The sequence below is a fragment of the Nomia melanderi genome, chromosome 13, assembly GCF_051020985.1.
Source record: "Nomia melanderi isolate GNS246 chromosome 13, iyNomMela1, whole genome shotgun sequence".
NCBI lineage: Eukaryota > Metazoa > Arthropoda > Insecta > Hymenoptera > Halictidae > Nomia > Nomia melanderi.
The window spans coordinates 9,638,920-9,659,247 of record NC_135011.1 but is presented as its reverse complement, the minus strand read 5'-3'; the positions used below and the strand labels follow the sequence as shown (position 1 = coordinate 9,659,247).

General features: G+C 35.6%; 1 protein-coding gene across 2 annotated transcripts; it reads right to left on the bottom strand.

Moving 5' to 3' along the window:
- Positions 1–1,034: 1,034 nt before the first annotated feature.
- On the bottom strand, positions 1,035–20,294 carry LOC116425605 (uncharacterized). 2 transcript variants are annotated; one of them, XM_031973561.2, is made up of 4 exons: positions 20,210–20,294; positions 20,075–20,120; positions 19,516–19,725; positions 1,035–6,992 (listed from the first exon to the last, which is right to left on the bottom strand). In XM_031973561.2, the coding sequence occupies exons 3-4, from the start codon at positions 19,522–19,524 to the stop codon at positions 5,091–5,093; spliced, it is 1,911 nt and encodes a 636-aa protein (XP_031829421.1). In that variant the 5' UTR covers positions 19,525–19,725; positions 20,075–20,120; positions 20,210–20,294; the 3' UTR covers positions 1,035–5,090. The 2 variants fall into 2 exon arrangements, with proteins under 2 accessions (XP_031829421.1, XP_031829422.1); XM_031973562.2 differs by lacking the exons at positions 20,075–20,120; positions 20,210–20,294 and having other exon boundaries at positions 19,516–19,891.
- Between the last annotated feature and the right edge of the window lie 34 nt (positions 20,295–20,328).

The following is a 20,328-nucleotide window of genomic DNA, read 5'->3' as shown; positions in this document are numbered from 1 at the left end:
TATATTATATGCATGCATCTGTGTTTTCAACTCGTAAAGAAAACTCTTTACGTTTGTTGATTTTGCTAATTTCGATCATCGGTTTGAATGTAATTCTTAAACTCGACACTTTTAGTCATAGAGGGCATATTAAAACATCTGCTCTTTTTACACAATCGGTATTTCAGACTATCGAACACGAAGTCCCATAAGATGTCCAGTCTATCCTATTTCTCGTCGATGATAATACTGTATTTATTACGAATAATGCAGATAAATGATTGTATTGCAAGTATAAGTAATAGGGAATGAATATATTTGGGTGCAGCAAAATGTAAGTGATAACTAATTGTTATTAATCTAATGTGTTCATTAAAGTTAATTATATATCATTAAATATTTATTTTTCAATATAGATTTCATATTCAGTAGATTCTTAATTTATGTTATGAGATAACAGTAATTTTCACTTGTTGCTGATCGATCTTATTTTCACAATGAGATTACTGGTGCCATCTATCAAAGGTCAAACAAGTTGATAGCACAGAGTTTACTACTAGGTGACACTATCATTCACTATATAGAATTTCTTTTTACCCATTGATTTTTTAATAATAAAATATCAACAAACGGATCACAATTTAGTTGTTTTTTTAACAATTTAATGTGGAAATAATTTCCATAAATCAAAATATTTTTTGACAATACTTGATACTTATATTTGTTCTTAATATTACTAAAATGAAATGTTACAATATCTTCATTTTTGAATTCTTCATTTAAACTGTTTAAAAGTTATCATAAAATATAAATTTGTTAGTAAAATTATATTCATTACTTCACTTCGTTAAGAAATATAATTTAAAGTATTAGATAAAGAAGAGACAGGAAGAGAACCAAAGAATGAATTCATTATTTTTTAAAACAGTATATTAACATTTTTACAATATGTCATACAGTTTGGCGTCAGATAAATTACAAGAAAAAACTCGTCGATTACATCTAACGTATTACCTACATACCCTACTTAATGTTATATTAATTTGTAACGTAAGTTTAAGTCTTAATGCACATTTAAACACGACATCATGTACGAATCGCGCGCGCGTGTGTGTGTGTGTGTGTGTGTGGCTATTGTATACAACTTTCTTAGTTCTTCTTAAAATATGTCCCACGCACGCTTTACATTAATTTTTTTTTAATTACAACATGATACAATTTCTATACATAAATTGTCTGCAAAAAATAAAGTGAATACCATATTGAAGAAAAAACAATTTCTATTTCAATATTATTACTATACTTTCTTATTGTTTCGTTGTTATACATATCCGCAAGTATTAGAATTTCATTCTTAACCCTCTGCTCTCTTTAATAAATTATAAGTTATATTAAAAGGAATTCAAGATACAGCAAGAAAATTTCAATTCTAGAAAGCACATAAAGTATTACGTTAATATTGGCTATAAACGTTAATATTCAGTTATAAACGAAAATCATGGTACCAAGAAAATTGTTAACGCTCATGTTAAGCATTCATTAAACATTTCCGTTTTATTTATTAAACATTTATCAAACATTTTCTATTCATTGTCATTGTTTCCTAACCATTAACTATACGAAAAAATTACTATTTTGCACACAACGATACAGACTGCTATATTCAATGACTGCAAAGCTCATGTATAAAATATTGCAGGTACCACTTAATTTTCAGAACAAAGGGTTAAAGAACAAATTTCCATTAAAGGGGAACAATCATCGTTCCCTGAATCTCAAATTATCAGCAACTCGCGTAACAGTGTGCGTGTGTTTGGGATTCAGTTTCAGAGCCCGGAAGCGCATAAATTAATTTACATTTTAATCGATCTCAAAGGCGTCTTTTTATGAATATCGATTTACGACTACCCTTCGACGAGATTCGACCGCCGAGAGAAATCACGAATCTATGCCAAACGTTTGTGAAATTGAGGACATGCGCGTACACACGCGAGAAGTCTTCCTTGGTGGCATTGTGAGCCATCCTCACCGGCGAAAGTTTATTTACAGTCGGCGAGGTATTTTCAATCCCGAAGCGTGGCCGGATACACGATTTTGCGAGACCCTTGATCCCGTGGAGAGATGGATTCCTCGCGGCGCACCGCGGTGTCCCGTAGCTACCTCGTTCTACAGAGTACATCTAGATAAATAATTAATGGTCAACGGCAAGGCTGGTCCGCGCGGAACAGGTAGACCGCAGGTGTGAGAGTCGTTGTCTGTTCGTACGAAAATATTTCATGTCCGATTGCCGTCGGACTACGGAAACAGCTGGGGTGAGACTCAGTGGTATCGTATCTAAACTGAAAGTACCGTGCAGTTAAATTAACATTTTGAAATTTTTATAGAGAAACTCGAAGAGTGCATCTATTGAGATTTCAACTAAGTTACAACCCAATTTGCGCATTGTTAAATCAATTTCTCTAGTTATTACTCATTAATGATGAAAAATTAATGATTTTCATTGATTTTCTCGGAAGAAAACGGAATCCGTCTGTTATCTTTTCGATAATTGGAGAAAGAAGAAATCTGAGATGGGTTTGTTAGTTAGGTTACTGGGTAGTTCTAGCGTTAAGAGAGTCCGTTACTGATTACTTAAGATTTGTTGTTGTAAAAACCAATGAATAGTATGTCGACTATTTTAACTCTTTCATCTATAATATCATGTCTAGATATGATCTAGAATTTAACCCTGACATCTATAATGTCAGACTAGTGATGACTATTTTCAACTGAATTCGACAAATCTAAATGTTATTTATTTTTCATGTAAAGGAAATATTACTTGGTTACTATCAATTTTTAATTTTTAGAGTGAACGTAGGCACAGAATAAGCATCGGATTTTTTTTTTAACGACGTAGTTCCATCAAGTACAATTGTGGAAGAAATCATAGGGCAAGGGGTTAACCAAGTGGGAACTGGTTTAAATATAACATATTTTCTATATATGTTGTTTGTTAAAAATCGTACAAAATATAAAAGGATGCTTAAAGAGTAGAATTGTGTTATAGCAAGATTTTGACTTATTAAGAAATAAATTTATTTGTTAAATAACGACGAATTGTTTATTTGTGTATTCGAGACTCTGTTAATTTGCTAAATAAAATTGAAATAAATCTCCAATGAACATTTATAGATGTCTTCTCTAAAATAACAAGTGAATTTTCATTTAATTAGTGAAGTAACGTTTCAAGTTTATATACCACAGTTTATAAATCACCTTTATATTCAAACTTTCTCAAAACAGACTATAAGTATATATATATATATATATTTGAAGAAAAAAGGGTTATTAACTTTCACAGGATCCAATATAGCCTTTTATCACGCACCTCGTCATCTGTTTGCTTAATGTTTTCGTTCTAATTTCTATGATCGTATCTAAACACGTTATAATATCTTTATTACGTGTATCTTCTATTTTTTCTAATAGAATTACCGACATAATTAATCCAAATTAGAATCAGTATCAGTTAGTCCTGAAACACAATTCACAATCTAAGATTATATTGCAAGTTGGTTCCCCATGACTGGTCACGTTCAGTACCATGGATAACAAGTATCTATGTAATAAGAAACGAAGAAAAGAAAGCGAGATTGAAATTAGGAAACAAGGATCGTGCGATTATATACAGAGTCTCTTTTGCAATATGATTCAGGGTTACGTAATTCGACGACTGAGCCTGGTGCAAACAGTGAATCCCGGCTCAAACTGCTCTGGATCGTAATTAATGTTATTATGACCTCTTAAGGAGTTCCTTATTACAAAGGCTACGTGGAAAGTTGTTTTTCTTCGGGAATTGTCCCGATCCCACGCACGATGGAACGCAAATTTTACTGACAAGAGTTATGCGATGATTCCAGTTCGATTTCACTTGGAATTGTTCGCGGCTGCCGGCTCACAAATTCAATTACACCGCATTAAGTTCCCCAGGCGTAACGGGCAGCCGTTTAGGCTTCCATGATCGCGATTATGGATACGAATTTATAATACAACTGGTAATTGAATTACTAATCAGAAGAAATTAGATATTTCTCCTGTGTCTTCATTTAGTGGTCGAGTTGTTTCACTGACTCTGTAACCCGCCATCTTGTAAGGAATTTTTTTGAGTGATCGATGTAAACGTTTTTTTAATATTAGCTGTTTATGTATTTCTTAAATTGTATTTCAATTTTTGCCTTACTATTTTTATCACGATCATATTTATCGAAATAATTTCATTCCTTTTTAATGTTTAAAAAGAACAATCGTATATATCAATTTTTCAATAGTACGATAAAATTATATTTTATTCGACAATGAGCAAATGATATTCGCGTTTATTAAATGTTTTCAAGTCACGGAACGTTCAAGTGATTTTGAATGCATATAAATATGAATGAGATTGAACATTTCATTGTTAGGAGAAACAAGATATTTAAGTGAAATATAATTAATACATGTAACAAGGCTTAATCAGGAAAGTTCTACTATCTGATAATATGATTTCATCTCAGCATCGATGAATATAAGTAAAGGAGTATATGTTCTTAACGAAAAAAATATTGAATTTGATAAAGAATTAACATATTTAAACTAATCGTATAATGATTGACTTCCTGATTGAGCAATGAAACCCAATTAATTAAACGAATTAAAAAAGCAATTATACGGAACATTATGCGACACTTTCAATAACGAAATTGAGAAAAAGAAAACGTTTACACTGACATTTGTATATGTATAATAAATTCTCACAAAATGGTTTTAAAGTGGGTTAATCACCCTACACGATTACAAATGACACCGATACCGCATTACGACTACTGCTAATCAGAAAGATAGAATTTAACCTTGTAAATCTACATTAATCATAAAACATAAATACGAGTTGATGAATCTTTGAGCGTCTTCTATTAATATCGTAAGTCATTTCTATACGTTTATCCGCGCGAAGGACACGCCGGACACCTCAGACGAGGGGAAACGAATAAAGGAGCGAAGAACGAAAAAGTGAGAGCTCGATTTCACCTGACTAATATCGTCCTGCAGTGATTTACATGACTCGTCTAGCTCCGGTTCCGCTTCTACCTTCACGCGGATGGTTTTCCGAACGAGACACTCGGGTTCGTCTTGAATTGGTGATTCTTGTTCGGTAGGTGGCCCACGTTCAACGCCAACACTTTGGAAACAATATTCAGGTCCTCGTGGTTGCCGGTTCCTTGGACGCTACCCAGGTCAGTAGCTATACCGGACTGATACAAAAGATGCTGTATCTGTTTAGCAGGCGTCGCTGGCTTGGTCTGCCTGTACTGCACGTAAGGATTATAGAAATTCGCAGGAGTTCTCTGCGGCACGCTGAACCCGAAGTTGTTTCTGCTGGACGTGGTTTTGTGGTCCGCGTTGAATCCAAAATTACCGACCGAGTTGAAAGCTTCTTGCCTATTAAATCTGGTCGTCGAAGGCAGCGAGGATTGGAAATCATTGGAGAAGCCAGGGAAGCTTTGCTGTAGTCTCTGTTGATGCTGCTGTTGTAGCTGTTGAGGCTGATGCAGTTGCTGCAGCTGTTGCGGCTGTTGCAAATGATGAGTTTGATGCAACGTCTGCAACTGTTGAGGTTGTTGCAGTTGCTGTAATTGTTGAGGCTGCTGCAGTTGTTGAGTCTGCTGTTGGAAATGCTGTTGCTGCTGACGGAACGGTTGGAAACGTGGGTCTTGGAAGGCTGGTTGGAAAGGTGGAGGCGTCGCAACACTAGGTACTTCTAAAGCCACGCTGGGTTGAAGGTGAACATTTTGTTCAGGTACTTGGAAAGACAACAGATTGTTGTTTTGTTCGAAGAAAAATTGCTTCTGCGGAACTGGCCGTTGCGATTGGAACCTATGAGCTCGTTGCTCCTCAAGCTGCTTTAACCGTTGCTCTTCCAATTGCTTGTATCTTTGCTCCTCGAGTCGTTTAAGCTTGGTCTGCTCTTCCAACTGCTTCAGTCTAGCTTGTTCCTGTAGATAATACTGCTGCTCTTGTTTCTGTCTGAGTTGCTGCTCGTACAGTTGCTGTTGTCTAACCAAGAACTGCGTCTGCTGAATCTGTTGCTGCTGTAGCTCCACTAATTGCTTCTCCAAGAGTTTCTGCTTGAATTCCAACTGTTCCTGTAGCGTCAACGCTTGAGTATCTCCAGGGGATCTAAAGATTGGGACAACACTTTTTGGCACGCCTTGTTCATCCTGCTGGACTGTGAACGCTGCTACCAGTGGAGCTTGAAAGATCTTCACTTCCTCGGTTTTGTCTTTGGACTCGTCGACCGCGGTGACATTGTTGCTAGACTGCGTCGTAGGAACAGGCTCAATTGATTTTTGCGCAACCAAAGCGTTTGCCGATGCAATGCCGTTAGTGGCACTTCCTGCGAGGCTTTCCGAGACTTCCGTGGCCGGCTTCAACGTCAAACTTTCGACTTTGCTCACGGAGAAAGTATTGGCAGGAGCCTGGGGACTCTGGTTCTCTCTCTGCTCCGCCGTGGCTTCTATTTTGGTTCCGAACGTGACACTTTTCTCGGGGAGGATCACATTCTGGACGTGAAAGCTTCTGGACTCCTCTTGCGTCGCCCTTTCGATGTTCATCATTGGTGTCTTCAGCGTCACATAACGGACAGCTTCGATGAAACTCGAATTTTGGAGCTTGTCCTCTGTTGGCATCTCCTCGTCCCTCGGAAAGCTCTGGAAGGAGAACATAGTTTTCTGCACATCCAAGCCATTGTTCAAGTTTTTCTTCGCAACACCGTCGAAGTTGGGTTCTGTTTGGGGAATAAATTCCTTTTCGCTCTTTTGTTGCTCCGCCGATTCAGCTTCTAAGTCGCTTAGAGCTTTTAGAAGCGCTCGACGGAGATTTTTATCCAATTTAATGGGTGGTTGCGTAGGATCTAAACCCGTGGCAGAGATCTCGGTTTCTTGAGATCTTGTCAGGGTTATTGATGCGGTCACCAATAGGAGTACTAGTGTTACCTGTAACATAAAAGCAAAATCAGTCATCATTGCATCAATTTTAGAGACTCGTGAAATAAATAGAATCTATTATGTTCATTTATGTTGTTATACAATTTTAACAGCTACATTACTATTATATTAATACGAAATTTTTGTCAAAATGGTCTAAGATTTATTTTTCAATTAGTTTTCTAAGTTTATTAGAAAAGAAAAATTTAACAATGAACGCTTTCAATAGGAACGTCAGATATTTAAGACAGAAGATGACAGTAATATAGTAGAAACATGTTAATATATGAAAGTATGTGAATATGACTCATACCGTGGTCCATAAATAATGTATTTCTTAACTATGCAGACAATAATTTGCATATTGAAAAAAAGCAATCAATAACTTACGGAGAAAGTTGTCCACATTAATGAAATATATACGATCAAATTATGTAAATTTCGGTAATTATTTAATCAATAGCAAGCACAGATAATATTGTAAGACGCGGAGACCATGTCTGAAGTAATATTATCAAGAAAGAAATATTATTTAAATAAATTGCTTAATAATAAACATTAGTTATTGAAATTTTTCATTATCTTTTAAAAAATGGTATTTCTATTATACAATCTTAAATTATTCATAATTAATTTATGTCAGTAAACTAATAAATGATCTGTCAGTATACCAAACCATCTTCACGAACAAAAGTAGTTTCTAATTTCCCTTTCATGCAGAGTCGTGTGAATATATGAATCCCCCTATACATGGCGTCTGTCATTGCAGTTTCCAACACAAAACAGTCTACTAAACTGAACCGTGTCAGGCAGGACAAGTTATGCAATAACTTCTTGACTCGTCATTGTGTTATAATGCATAACTATTCTTTTGTAACAAATAAATAAAGGAACAAAGACTGCAAACAAAATTATGTAATCTTTCACGTTCGCATTAAATACGTGCTAACAAACTGAAACAATAGCATCCTAATAGATTATACCACTTCCAAACACAATTTTTATCTTATAAATACAATAACTTAATAATTGTAAATACAATTATTTTGATTTTTTCAGAATAAAAGAGAATGTAGTTTAAATAAATTATAATAATTATGTTTACATTTTAAATACACAGTTTTATATATATTAAATACACATTTTAAAATACAGTTTAAATTTCTAATACACATTAATAAATACGAGTGAAAATTTGAAGCTTTTAGTAAACTATAATACTAATTGTAAATATAAATTAAACGATTGTACATCTTCAATCAGTTATAATTAGGTTCTATAAACGAAACCTCCAGAATTATTAATTTTACGCTGCACATTGTATCCGCCATCAAATTATCAGGTTAATTTTTAGTAAAAAAAGGAACAGTATTCACAATGCATCGTAGAGAATTATCATTATTCTTTTTTGATCAAAAGTGCAGAGCTTCGAACCAAAAGAAAAAATTGTTCTAAATTTCGAACGAGTTATAAACCTTCAGAATTATTAATTTCATGAAATACACAGCCCATTGTACTCACTACCAAATTATCGAATTAATTTTCACTGAAAAAAGATTAAGGGACAAGAATAATTGTTTCTCAGTTAAAAATGCGTTGCTCCGAATCAGGAGAAAATATCGTTCCAGCTGAGAAACGGATCATTCGCGGCGGCGACCGCGCCTTCAGAGGTCGTAAGTTCCCTTCTGTTAAGGTGGATATTACCTCAGCGTTATTACAAGGCACGAACTTTCACATCGGTCGTTAAAGTCTCTATGGTCGAAAAGGAAAAGCGATTTTCGTTTTCCCTGGCAGCGATGGAATGCCGACGGGCTAAGAATAAAGTACGCCTTCTGTCTCTGACGACAACGACAACGAGCGTCATCGCAGAGTCAAGAGAAAACACCGGGTCCTCTCATATATTTAACGAGTTAAGTGTCGAACCCGGCCGACGGAAAAATGGTAAACCAGGCGGTGGCCCGCGAAATGAGCTGCCTCTGGCATTTACAAAGAAAGTTCCGCGTAGAAGACCTAACCGTAATCCAACAAAGCGACGCGGATGAATGTTAAAACGTGGATGCGGACAATGAAAAATTGACGCTATGATGTTACTTTAAAGGTTTGCGCAAGGAACACCTGTTACTTATTTTATGATTCGGATGCCAGGTCCGTTTTCATGGGATCTGTTAGACTCTGTGATTGTATTTTCCCACGCCCAATATTTACCGTCATGTGACGACACTATTGCTGCCTTTGTTTTACATAAATGTCGGTGAAATGTATACAGGTGCAGGATTATTCGGATATGGTTATTGTTTCGTGTAACTGTTTTCTTAATTTGACTCGATAAGGATATCTAAGTATCATGTTGTGCAAGCTTTTAGATCAGTCTACGATCATGTTTTATATACCGTGCGTAAATACGTTCCTGTAATTTGATGTTTACTTTGTTGCCGTTTTATATAAAGTGTGTAGATGTGGTTTCTATATGAATAAAATATGAGGGTTAAATGAATTGCATACGAAAATTGCAACACCGGGAAAAAAAGAATAATGCAGATACATTTTAAGTATCAAATCTTGAAAAGTTTTCTTTCGCATCTTATGTATCGCAGATTTCTTTGGAATAAGAAAATGGAATAAAAGATGTTATGCACATTAAGGTTTAGTATTAATTTATAAAATTCACTACCCAATAGTTACTGTCATTGTTTCTGATTCATTACGTCTAAACACATAAATAAATGTCCTCCAGATCTGTACAAATTTCCGCAGGCTTACATTCTTCATAATATTTTCTAGAGTGAGCATACATTGCAAACAAAAGTTCATATCGTGCATTATTCATCTGAAGCAGTTTTGCGTAACAAATGGTCGTGCAATTTATTAGGCATTTGCTCCCATCAAATTACGCAAATCGTCCACCATTATCCATGGTCTATTAACGAAATTCAGTGAAAAGCTGTTCCGGCATTCACGAGTACAATGATTATACAAGAGGTCTCATTAAGTGTCAAATTCCTCTTTTTATAGTCGTACAGTTTTGGAGTGTTTCCGTGGTTGAACGTGGTGGGAGAAGGTAGACACCCGCCTAAAGTAGTGGCTATATATCTTCGCGAACTTTCTAAACCACCGAATAATCGTGTGAACATCTTAGTCTTCTTCTTTGGTCCAGCATCTCGTTAAAACATTCGGTGGACACCGAAAAAAACAAGACGCGAGTGTGTCAAGCCGATTCCAGCTCGTTTGCACTTTCAACAGAAGCGACACTTTTGGGGATCGGTTTTATTCATTGATCGGTTGTCACGTGTCATCCATTACACATTTGTAGATGATAAATTAGATGACATTGAAAAAGAAATTTGGCTCGCGAAATTTAGCTAGAAGCACAGTGGAGCAAAATAGTGAATCTCTAATTCAAAAAATAGTCTTATTTTCAACATTAACTTAATATTACAGTACTTGATGAAAAAATTAGGGTCACCATAGATGCCATCTTTGAGAAGATCAACAATGAATGTCTTTTAATTAAATCCGATATTTATGTCGGCTCGTTTCTCCATATTAATTTTTTATAACTCAAGCTTAATTTCTTTGCTTAACTCTCGATCTTAACATTACGATAAAAAGATTCTTACTAAATTATCTTTCGAACTTCCAATACTACGATTACAATGAGAAATGTTAAAAACTATGTGTGCTAATTGTTTAAATTAATAATAAAACTAAATTTTTGATCAGGGACTGTAACGTACCAAGTGGAAATGGCAGATAGTAATTTTATTATTTTACAATTACTGCAACAAAATTTCCGAAATTATTTTGAAAATTAATTGAACGTCAGCAGAATCTTCGAAAAATAGTTTTAATGAATACCCGAAAATTCTGGTGTTAATTAATATTTTGTTATTAATAAAATAGTAAGATTAGAATTTTTATAGTTAGTTGATTGAACTCAATAATTATAGTGGTAAGTAAGGTTTGTGAATGAAAGGAGTCGCTTAAGATTCCGAGAAACAAAGTTGAATGAGAATTCCTGCGAGTCATTTTATCAGAGTGTACGTGACTGACCTTCTCATTGACAATCGGCTTTCTAAAAGCCGATTTTCCAGAAGACAATTCTCCGACCCGTCGTTTTCCAGCATATAAATGGAACCGGTGAGAATTTCTCCGCTACGAGCGGACAGCTTTTCGATTAGAAAATAACAATGACACATGGGAAAATAATAGGTCGTCATTCTTAGACCAATGCGAATGGAGAACGAGGTATGTATCAGTAAAAAGCGAACGTTGCCAAATTACCACGTAGTAAAATATAAAATGGTAACATTACCGAGCAATCAAACATAATGTCAGAGGCAGTTCTCAGTTTCTACTCTGGCACGAGAGTATTCATAAACCTAGCAGTAAACTTGCTCCATATTTGTCAAACGGTGTTGGAAAATTCAAGAGTACATTCTACTTCGTTTCTTTGATGCTTAATCTCTCGCACTAGGATTTCTTTCACAACTACTACTCCGCAAATAGTTTCATTGTTTATAATTCATTAGAAAAAGAAAGAAAGTTCACGCTCACTCTATGCTTGCGTTCATTCTGAAGCACCACAATTGATAATAGTAAAATAATATTTAATGTAGACACGAAAGAATGAAGTGACACTTATATTTGTATAATTCAAACAAAATTATATTTGAATTCTGTTAATGACAGTAAATATAATGTATAAACTTTCGTACTAATAAATATTTGAGGACAAACAAATCTACCCATTTAAAGAATATAAATATTCAAGTGTAGATGTATTAAGTCGTTAAAATAATGAATTATAATCATAAGCTATGGAAATGTTGGAGCACCATTGAAATAATTTAAACTAATCGCTGTATCTCCCAATTAGCTTACGTTGTAACACTTAAAACCAATAAAACAGTATTTCTATAAATAATTCCAAGTTTCCATTCTTCCACGATGAAAGTACGAGAGTACAAGCCTCCACAGTGAAATCGTTCTATACTTATTATCACGATTCCAGATAAATTTCATGCGCTTTTCTCTGGCATAATGGTACAAGCGGCCGATCTACACGAAAGAACCGGCCGGTTAACTAAGCGTCATGGTCTTAATCGAGCGGGAGACGGTGAAATAATGGGCTTCCGGAATCTGATATTCTTGACACCGAAAGCGTTATCTCGCCAGTCCGCGATCGAAGACAAAAAAGAAATTTATTCCATTGCGTCACGTTGTGATGAGATCTTGTACCCTTAATATGTTGTTAACGAGAAATACGTGTTAATTAAGCATCAAGCGATTCGCTGACCGATTGGATTAATTATCACGCAATAGTAATCAGAGTGAGCCAGACAAGCTCCACTTACGAAAATCATTTTCTATAGGTATCGTGCGATACTTGCCCGACGAGAATCTCACACAATCGGTATCTCATTCTTATAATTACACCTGGATTTCTTTTAACCGGATTTTTATTGTATCCGCCACAAACGATTCAATTACACGTGTTTCATTGTATTAAAAAAATTAGAGAACAGCGAGTTTATTAACACGTTGAATGCCGCGCAATTTCACGCAGCAAAATACACGACATGAAAACAGATATAATATTGAATTATTGGACTGAATTATGTTATTGTTATTGTGCGTTTATCTTGTTGAATGTCAACGCACTAGGTAATATTATTTATGATGTAGAAATGTTTTCAAATAGTCGTCGCTTAATTGAGTGAATTCTAGTGATTTGATCTGGTTGGGCGTCACCCGTGACCTCCATAGTATTCAAACGTATTAAGGACTTGTATCTCGGATCAACGGGTTTCACTAGCAGTGTAAGTAAATATCTACATATGTACATTTCTTATTGACGAAACAGCGGAACAAACCGTTGCCTTCAATTTGGCAATAACCGGAAACTGGTTTCCGAAACCCGTTAGAATAATTTTCATTCACTTTTGCTACCGCGAACGGCGAGATGAGAAAGTTGGTCCAAAAATTCGATGCGGACATCGAGGAGAAAGAGTAGGGAACGTTCTTACATCAGCTGAGGAAAAATCCGTGTTGCCCGCGAAACGAACAGAATTTCTTCGTTTTTACTGCTTCAATTTTCTGCTTTCTTGTTTCGTGTGATATGATAATGAAACATTTATTATCACTGTTGAACAGATGAAGTTATTAAATGCTATTTTACATAACACGCGTAAGAAAAATGTTTGTGATGGAAGGGCAAGGTTTAGCGAAGAAAATCGTTGACTTCGCCTGAAATTTGAAGTACGATATCATTCCATTAATTTTTTTGAAAATAAATCTAAAATATGAGAATGCAATAACTTGTTAACATCATTGTTTTCAATGCGTTTCTTTTATTAAAATAAACTGAAAAGTATCCAGTAAATTGGTGTGTGACTATGACGTCTATGGGAAGGTGAGTTTAGATTAATTTAATGCTAACATTTAGTTCTGTTCTACTTGGATTTATACTTTAATAAAATAATTATAACATGAACGCGTGAAAGTCACTTACAATTAAAAAAATAAGGAGATGCGTTTCTAGAAATGCGTTTTCTGGAGTAAGAAAAATATTCCAATATTGTCGTAGTTAATTTAGCTGATAAAGTTGAGTCGATTATTACAACACTTTAGAGTTTATTACTAGAAATTTATTACGCCGGTTATTGCCAAACTAAAATATACTGCATTAATAAAATCGAGAATTATTTGTATGTGTGAGTAATATGGGCACACGTAAAAGTAGAATTAACGGAATAGTAAATACTTACATATATTTATGGACTATATACTTTGGAAAAATATCGAAGTAAGTAAAATAAATGAAATTAATACGTAACGCTTGTACTATTGATTACTTACGCATATTTCAATATTTGTAACGGTACAAAACATACATATGTCATTCTATTTGCGTTCCATATTTGTTTAAGGAAAATAATCCTATAAATTTTCTTTAAATAACAATTCTAAAACAAATTATTACATATGTAAAACGTTTTGATAATTCACAATTATAATTGTCATTATTAATAAAAAACGTATCAAAGAATCCTCAATTACTAATGAAACGTTCCCAAAAAACCTTTCAAATTTCTTAAACAGAAAAAAACTCAGAGAAAACCACCACCAACCTGTTATCTACAATCTAAAATTACACGGTGCACCATAAACGTTCAACTACTGCAACGCGTAGCAATTCGATCGGCAGCTGCAAAATCACTGAAAATATTATCGGCGATCTGAAATTACACAGTGCAACATGCACGTTCATCGATAGCAACACGCAACGCACATTGTATCGTCGGCTGCAACTTTGAGTGTAACATTTTCGGCTGGCCAACAAGGTAATAATCAGGTGTGGGATAATTGAAGACATCGGACTAGCAACGAGTATCTATCTCGCCGCGATTCGTGAAATTAAGACTGCCGACAGTCCGAGCGGTTAATGATCAGTCAGCTACGATTGGACACAAAATACCGTGAGAGAGATACCATCCCGGTCTCCGCACGGTAGGAGGCGAACGACGCGGAGAAGAGAGGTTGTATACGCCGCAGGCAGAAGGCGGTACTTTCACTCGGCAGTATGTCGAGGATGTGCACGCTCCTGAACTTGTCGTGCCTTCGATCGGGTGCGACGAGATCGAGCCCGATATTAAACTTACCACGTGCGGCCAAGGGTTGAAAACCGTTATGTTGTCGGCTTCGGTTCTTGTGTTTTAGTGTTAAACATTTTGAATTCCAAGGAATGTTTTAAAATTCTACGCATTCTCAAAATACATTAGACAATTTTGTTTTAGCGAAATATAAAATATGTAGCATATACGAAAGGCTCTTTATCTCGTTATGTTCCGAACAATATCGAGACAATTCATAAAATTCAGTATGAGGATTTTCATGTTTGGGATGAAATACTAGTTCTGATAAAGCTGAACTGAAACTAATATACCGAATAACAATTATGACTTTATTTCAGTTCTCTATAACTGTTTCAGTCGGAACCGATATAGAATAGTTTCAATCAGTTATTTTCGGAACCTTTTTAATCTCCGCAACCCCCTGCGTGCAACCTTCTGCGTTAGATTCGCGATTCAGCTAAAGACACTGCCAATCCGATCCTTCAAACCATATCAAGACAGGAAGACATCATAACGAAACGCGCTGCAACAGCCACCTGCTCTCTTCTTTTCTTTTTTAATTAAAACTTAATAATATGAGATCTAGGCGATCTAGAACAGGGCAATTAGGTTCCATTGCAGCGATATGTCAAAATGTTTGAAGCGAAAAATAAGAGGATCCCGTGAGATCCTCTGAAACTGGAGTATCTAAAAAATAAATATACACTCCCGTGCGAAGTGGTACGGTTCAGAACGTAAGGGTTGCGTAACTCAGTGGTTGGAGGATAGTTTCGTGTCGGTGAGGAGGAGTACATTTATATTTCGAACAGGTTCAGACAGAAACGCGGAAATTCAGCCGCGTGAAAGCGCGTTTTGACGGTGTCGCCAAGTACGCGATTATACAACGAGTCCTTGGAGTTGAATAATGCATCATAGCCGCCACCCGTGGATAGGGGTGGCGAGGCAGATGATCAGATCGAGTCAAATGCAATTAAATTGCAACGCGCCGTGCTACGCATCGTATCGCGGGCGACGCGACGAGTGAAAGTCGAGGATGACAGGTTCGTAGGAACGTCCGAAGGAACGTCCTCATTCGGTACAATTTATTGGATAAGGTGTATAACTTTAAGGAGGTCTTTCATGATCGATTCGGTTCATCGGCGGATCAATGGAAAGTGATCGAAGAAAATCGCTCATGGGAAAGATCGTTCGGGCTATTCGAGGGTCAATATCAGTGTGAAGATCATGATTCGTTGCGGATGAAATGATCTTAGGTACGATTGGGAATAATCTTACTATAAAATGTTTAATATTTCTGCTCAATTAACACTTTATATGTGTTACATGTGATATCTTTGCTAATGTAAGCCGCAAGTGAACTGTCGTTACGTATTACACATATGTTTTTATTACTTCTGTCGAGAAAACTGTTACTACCTTCAGGTGCTTGAACGCATATTTATTTTTAATCACGTTTCTTCCGTTTCTCGCGTGGTGTTTTACAGTAATTTGTGTGTATCTGATATTTCTATTAATTATATAGTTTTTTGTGCCTTATTCCTTTCTCCTTGTTTTTAGTGAATAATAAATTGGTAATAATATTTTCTGTGTATTAGAAGGTATCGGCAAAAAAGTCTTACGAAGCTTATCGAAATGAAGACGTTGAAAAGTTAAATAGTCAATTTATATGCTATAATTCACTTCGTAAATGTACTTTCCCCTCTTTTCATATTCTTAATTATTTCATAATAAATTCTGAATATGTGCACTAGACTCGATCAGAGGCGGCTGATCTCCCTTTAAGATTGGATCATACGTCATCGCCGAACATGGGGAGAACTTTCTTTCTCCGGCCACCTCTAAAAAGATGCCACCTGCTTAAGGTTCAACGAACTTATCACCGGAGGAGACACATCGCGTATCCACACCCAATTCGAGCCTCGTCATAAATTGTTTTGGTAATTACTTTCTCCCGGACTGCGGTCACGCGAGGGACACGAATGCGATGGGACACATCCTAAACGTGGACTATGAATTAAAACGGAAGAAACTGGCACATGTCCACTTTTTAAACGACCCACGTCCTTCGCGGCGGGATCAATGAAAATGAACAGATCCAACGGACATTGCTCCAAGTTAATTGTTTTGAAAAGTTAAAGAGCATTGGGTAACATAATTTTAGTTTTAATGTTAGTCTGCACCAATAAAAACTTAAATAATTCTAATATTCTATAATTGAAAAATGAGATTCTACAGTTTTGTTTATTATCTGTGCTTAATACTGAAAAATGTTGCCGATGTCCGACATATTGAAATATTTAATTTTAACTAGTGCATTTTCTTTTCGAAGTATTTAATAAATGACATAAAATTTACCTCGTTGGTTCTCCAAGTTATTTTTGTCATTATAATTCAAATTAACTAGTATAAATATTATTTTTTTTATAGAAAATTTAACACCTTCATTTTCACAAGCATAATAAACTAATTAACTATAACACTGCAGCTACTTCTATAGCCAATAGCGTGAGTAACCGATATTATATTTTGATCAACGCGTTCACTAGTGAAAACGAGACTGCACTTTCGAAAAAAACTGCACACTCGCGTTTTACTTGAAATCCATACTCCTATCGCCTGAACTGATTTCATTTTCATGCCACAAAGTGAAAGATTCGAAGGAACAGAGAGAGACAACGAACTGTATGCGGTCAATGAAAGACTTTTCCACGACCCTTTGCAAAAGGACGATCGCAATCGACATTGTCGAAGGATAGAAAAGAAGCCACAGCCTCGACCGCAGTGTAATATTAAGTTTCCACGCGTGTACGTGTTCACGGATAAATTAATAGTATCTGTATCTCGTGTCGCGGTCCATTAACTGCGCGAAAGCTAGCGCCGCGTCGCATGAAATTCGCTAATCTTTCACGGCCGACACAAATGGTTTCGAATTTGGGCGATTCGCGTGTTATGGGGCAGTCAACGCTCGGTGCGTGAAACGAATTCGAATTTCAATTAAAGCGCGTTCAACTAATTGCCGTACTCGCTCTTGTACCACATAATAAATAGGTTAATGAAATCGCGAACCCGGGCAGCGTGCTGCGCCCGAGGAATCCGTGGCCATTACCAAAACTGATCTATCTTACGATCGATACATTTTTTTCTCTTTGCTATAATTTAATGAACGTGAATCTTGATTTCTCAATTACACGTTTCTCTTATCTGAAGAAATATGACTGCATAAAAGAATGAATGAAAACGTAGATTGATATCTTTTCGTATGAAGCTTTGTTTTCGAATAAATCAATATTAAAACTTGCCAATAGTTTAAGTAAATAATAATATTTGAAAAACTCTTCTTTTTATTTATTATTAAAAAATGTCAACCTTTTTGCATCAATCTAATAGATACTGTAAATAATAGTTTTTTGTAATCTATGTATAAAAATTTGAGACTGAATTTTGGCCAAGTACATACGTTATTGAATAGGGTTTGGATAACGTGTCTGTTATTTGCTTACTCATTCCCCTTTAAGCACAAAGTCAAATGAGATCGATTTATTTTGAAATGAGATTTTGACTTACTTTTTCATGAAGATTCATTTTCTACAAGTTTATACCACTCATTCAAAAACACTCGAGTATAAAATTATTTCCAATATTTTAGGCCACGCACATTTGTATTCTCAGTTAAGGAAATGGTATAGGAAAACGGAAGACCGGTGTTGGAGGAAGAACGCAGCGTGATGGCCGAAGGAAAGTTTTTAATGATAAAAGAATGTCCGTCGTCGAGTAGTGAAACTAAAAGCAATAAGGAATCGAGGGACAGTTTAAAGGGAATGTTTATACGCGTAAATCGTTGGATTAAAAATCGATCGATATTGATTTACAATTAGTATTATGTTTCATTTTGTCAGCGAAGACAACGCAGACATAGAAAAATTTGATATCCATCATGAATCGAAGGGACTGACGATTTTGCTTTTTATGGAACAAACTCAAATGATGATGTTCGCGAAAAAGAGGCCGTAAACAATTATCGTTGAAAGTGTTAATTATGAATCAGGAGAAAACCTATTACACGATACGATCTTAATGAAAATTGGTAATTTCAGCTTTTGATTCATAAGGCGTGTACCGACCTATAAAGATTTCACTGATTATCTTATTTCGAACAGTGTGACAGCGTTAAGTTCAAGGCTATGAATTATACACTGCAGGAAGTGCCACGTATATGCACACTCGGAAATATCTGAATCGCGGAACACACAAATACGGGAGAAGAAAGTCGGCTGCACAGAATGCTCATCGGGAACTTCTTCTGAGTAGAAATCTGAATTTTTCCAGCATCGAGTCGCACGGTAAAACTAACTTTCGATTACCACCGGGCCGACATAATATATATATATATATTCGCTTCTTTCAAGGGGAACATGTTTCCCATAAACATACTTCGAAACTTACGGCGTGTAAAATAAATCACTTTTACCGTTCTGCTTTCTCGCAGATATAATGACATAACTTGAAATACTTTCCGGTTTTTTAAAGGATTTCATTGAATTTATTTTATGAATTGAAAAGGGATAAGATAAATTCAATGAAATTCTTCAAAAACCTGAAAGTACTGACTCTCTTAGTATACAGTGATATATCTGGAATTGTCATATCATTGTTGTACAACAATGTAACCAGGTAAAAATTGTTTAATATGTATTTTCACTTGTCATGTAGGGAATCAACGATCGACACTTTTCACTTAGCGTTAATGCGCGATTCGATTCACTGTCACAAACACGTGATAAATCCCTCGTTGTTAGTATACGTGCACGAAGATAGTACGAGAGAAAACCCGAGGCGATAGTGAAAATAGAGAAACTTATCGTAGGAGAAGTACAGTGAATGAGTAGTTTCGTACTCACCAAGCTCATGATGCTGTCTGTGCCCACACTCGGTTAGCACGCGGCTTTTACTCAGGAAGATGATCTTCAGGTGGTGATAGTTTTGTGAAAGAGGAGGGGTCCACGATGTTGATACACGTGTATGAGACATGCCGTGAAAGAAAGGAGCCGAGGAATTCGCCTATGTTGTCAATTTCCAAATTGCGACAAACTTGTTCCGCGGTCCAGAATCTACGGTTTTCGTATACTATGTATTTTAAGAAAGCAACGCTTTCCAACAAATTTTAACTTCTACATGTATTTTGTTAATATAAATATAAGTACATAATATAAGTTAATATAATGTAATGCTTTTGCGAGGAAGCAATACTTTCCAACAAATGTTGACATTACCCTTTATCATTCATACACTAATTTGTGTGAACATTTTTTAGTTAAGTTTGAAAATTAAGGATCTGAGACAAAATTGAACCTTTCGTATGAAAACCGTCGAAGAAAGTTATAATATAGGTTTCATTTTCGATGTTGAAAATAAAATAATTTCACCCAACACAGATAGCTGGTAATCTTGAACACTTACGATTTACGATTGCTTGACATCTCCTTCAGCGTAATTATTATTATTACTAGTAGCAATACTGTTATTATTGTATGGTAAAGGTGCATTAAATACATATAATATACAAAGATAGTCATACGGATAAAAGAAACATACCTACATAAACAGAAAATTATAAATAGTAAAGTACTGTTTAGAGTAAATAAATATTCACTTGATGAAAAATGCAATAGACTTCTTGTTGTTTATCCCGTGGCATAAAAATATTTATAACA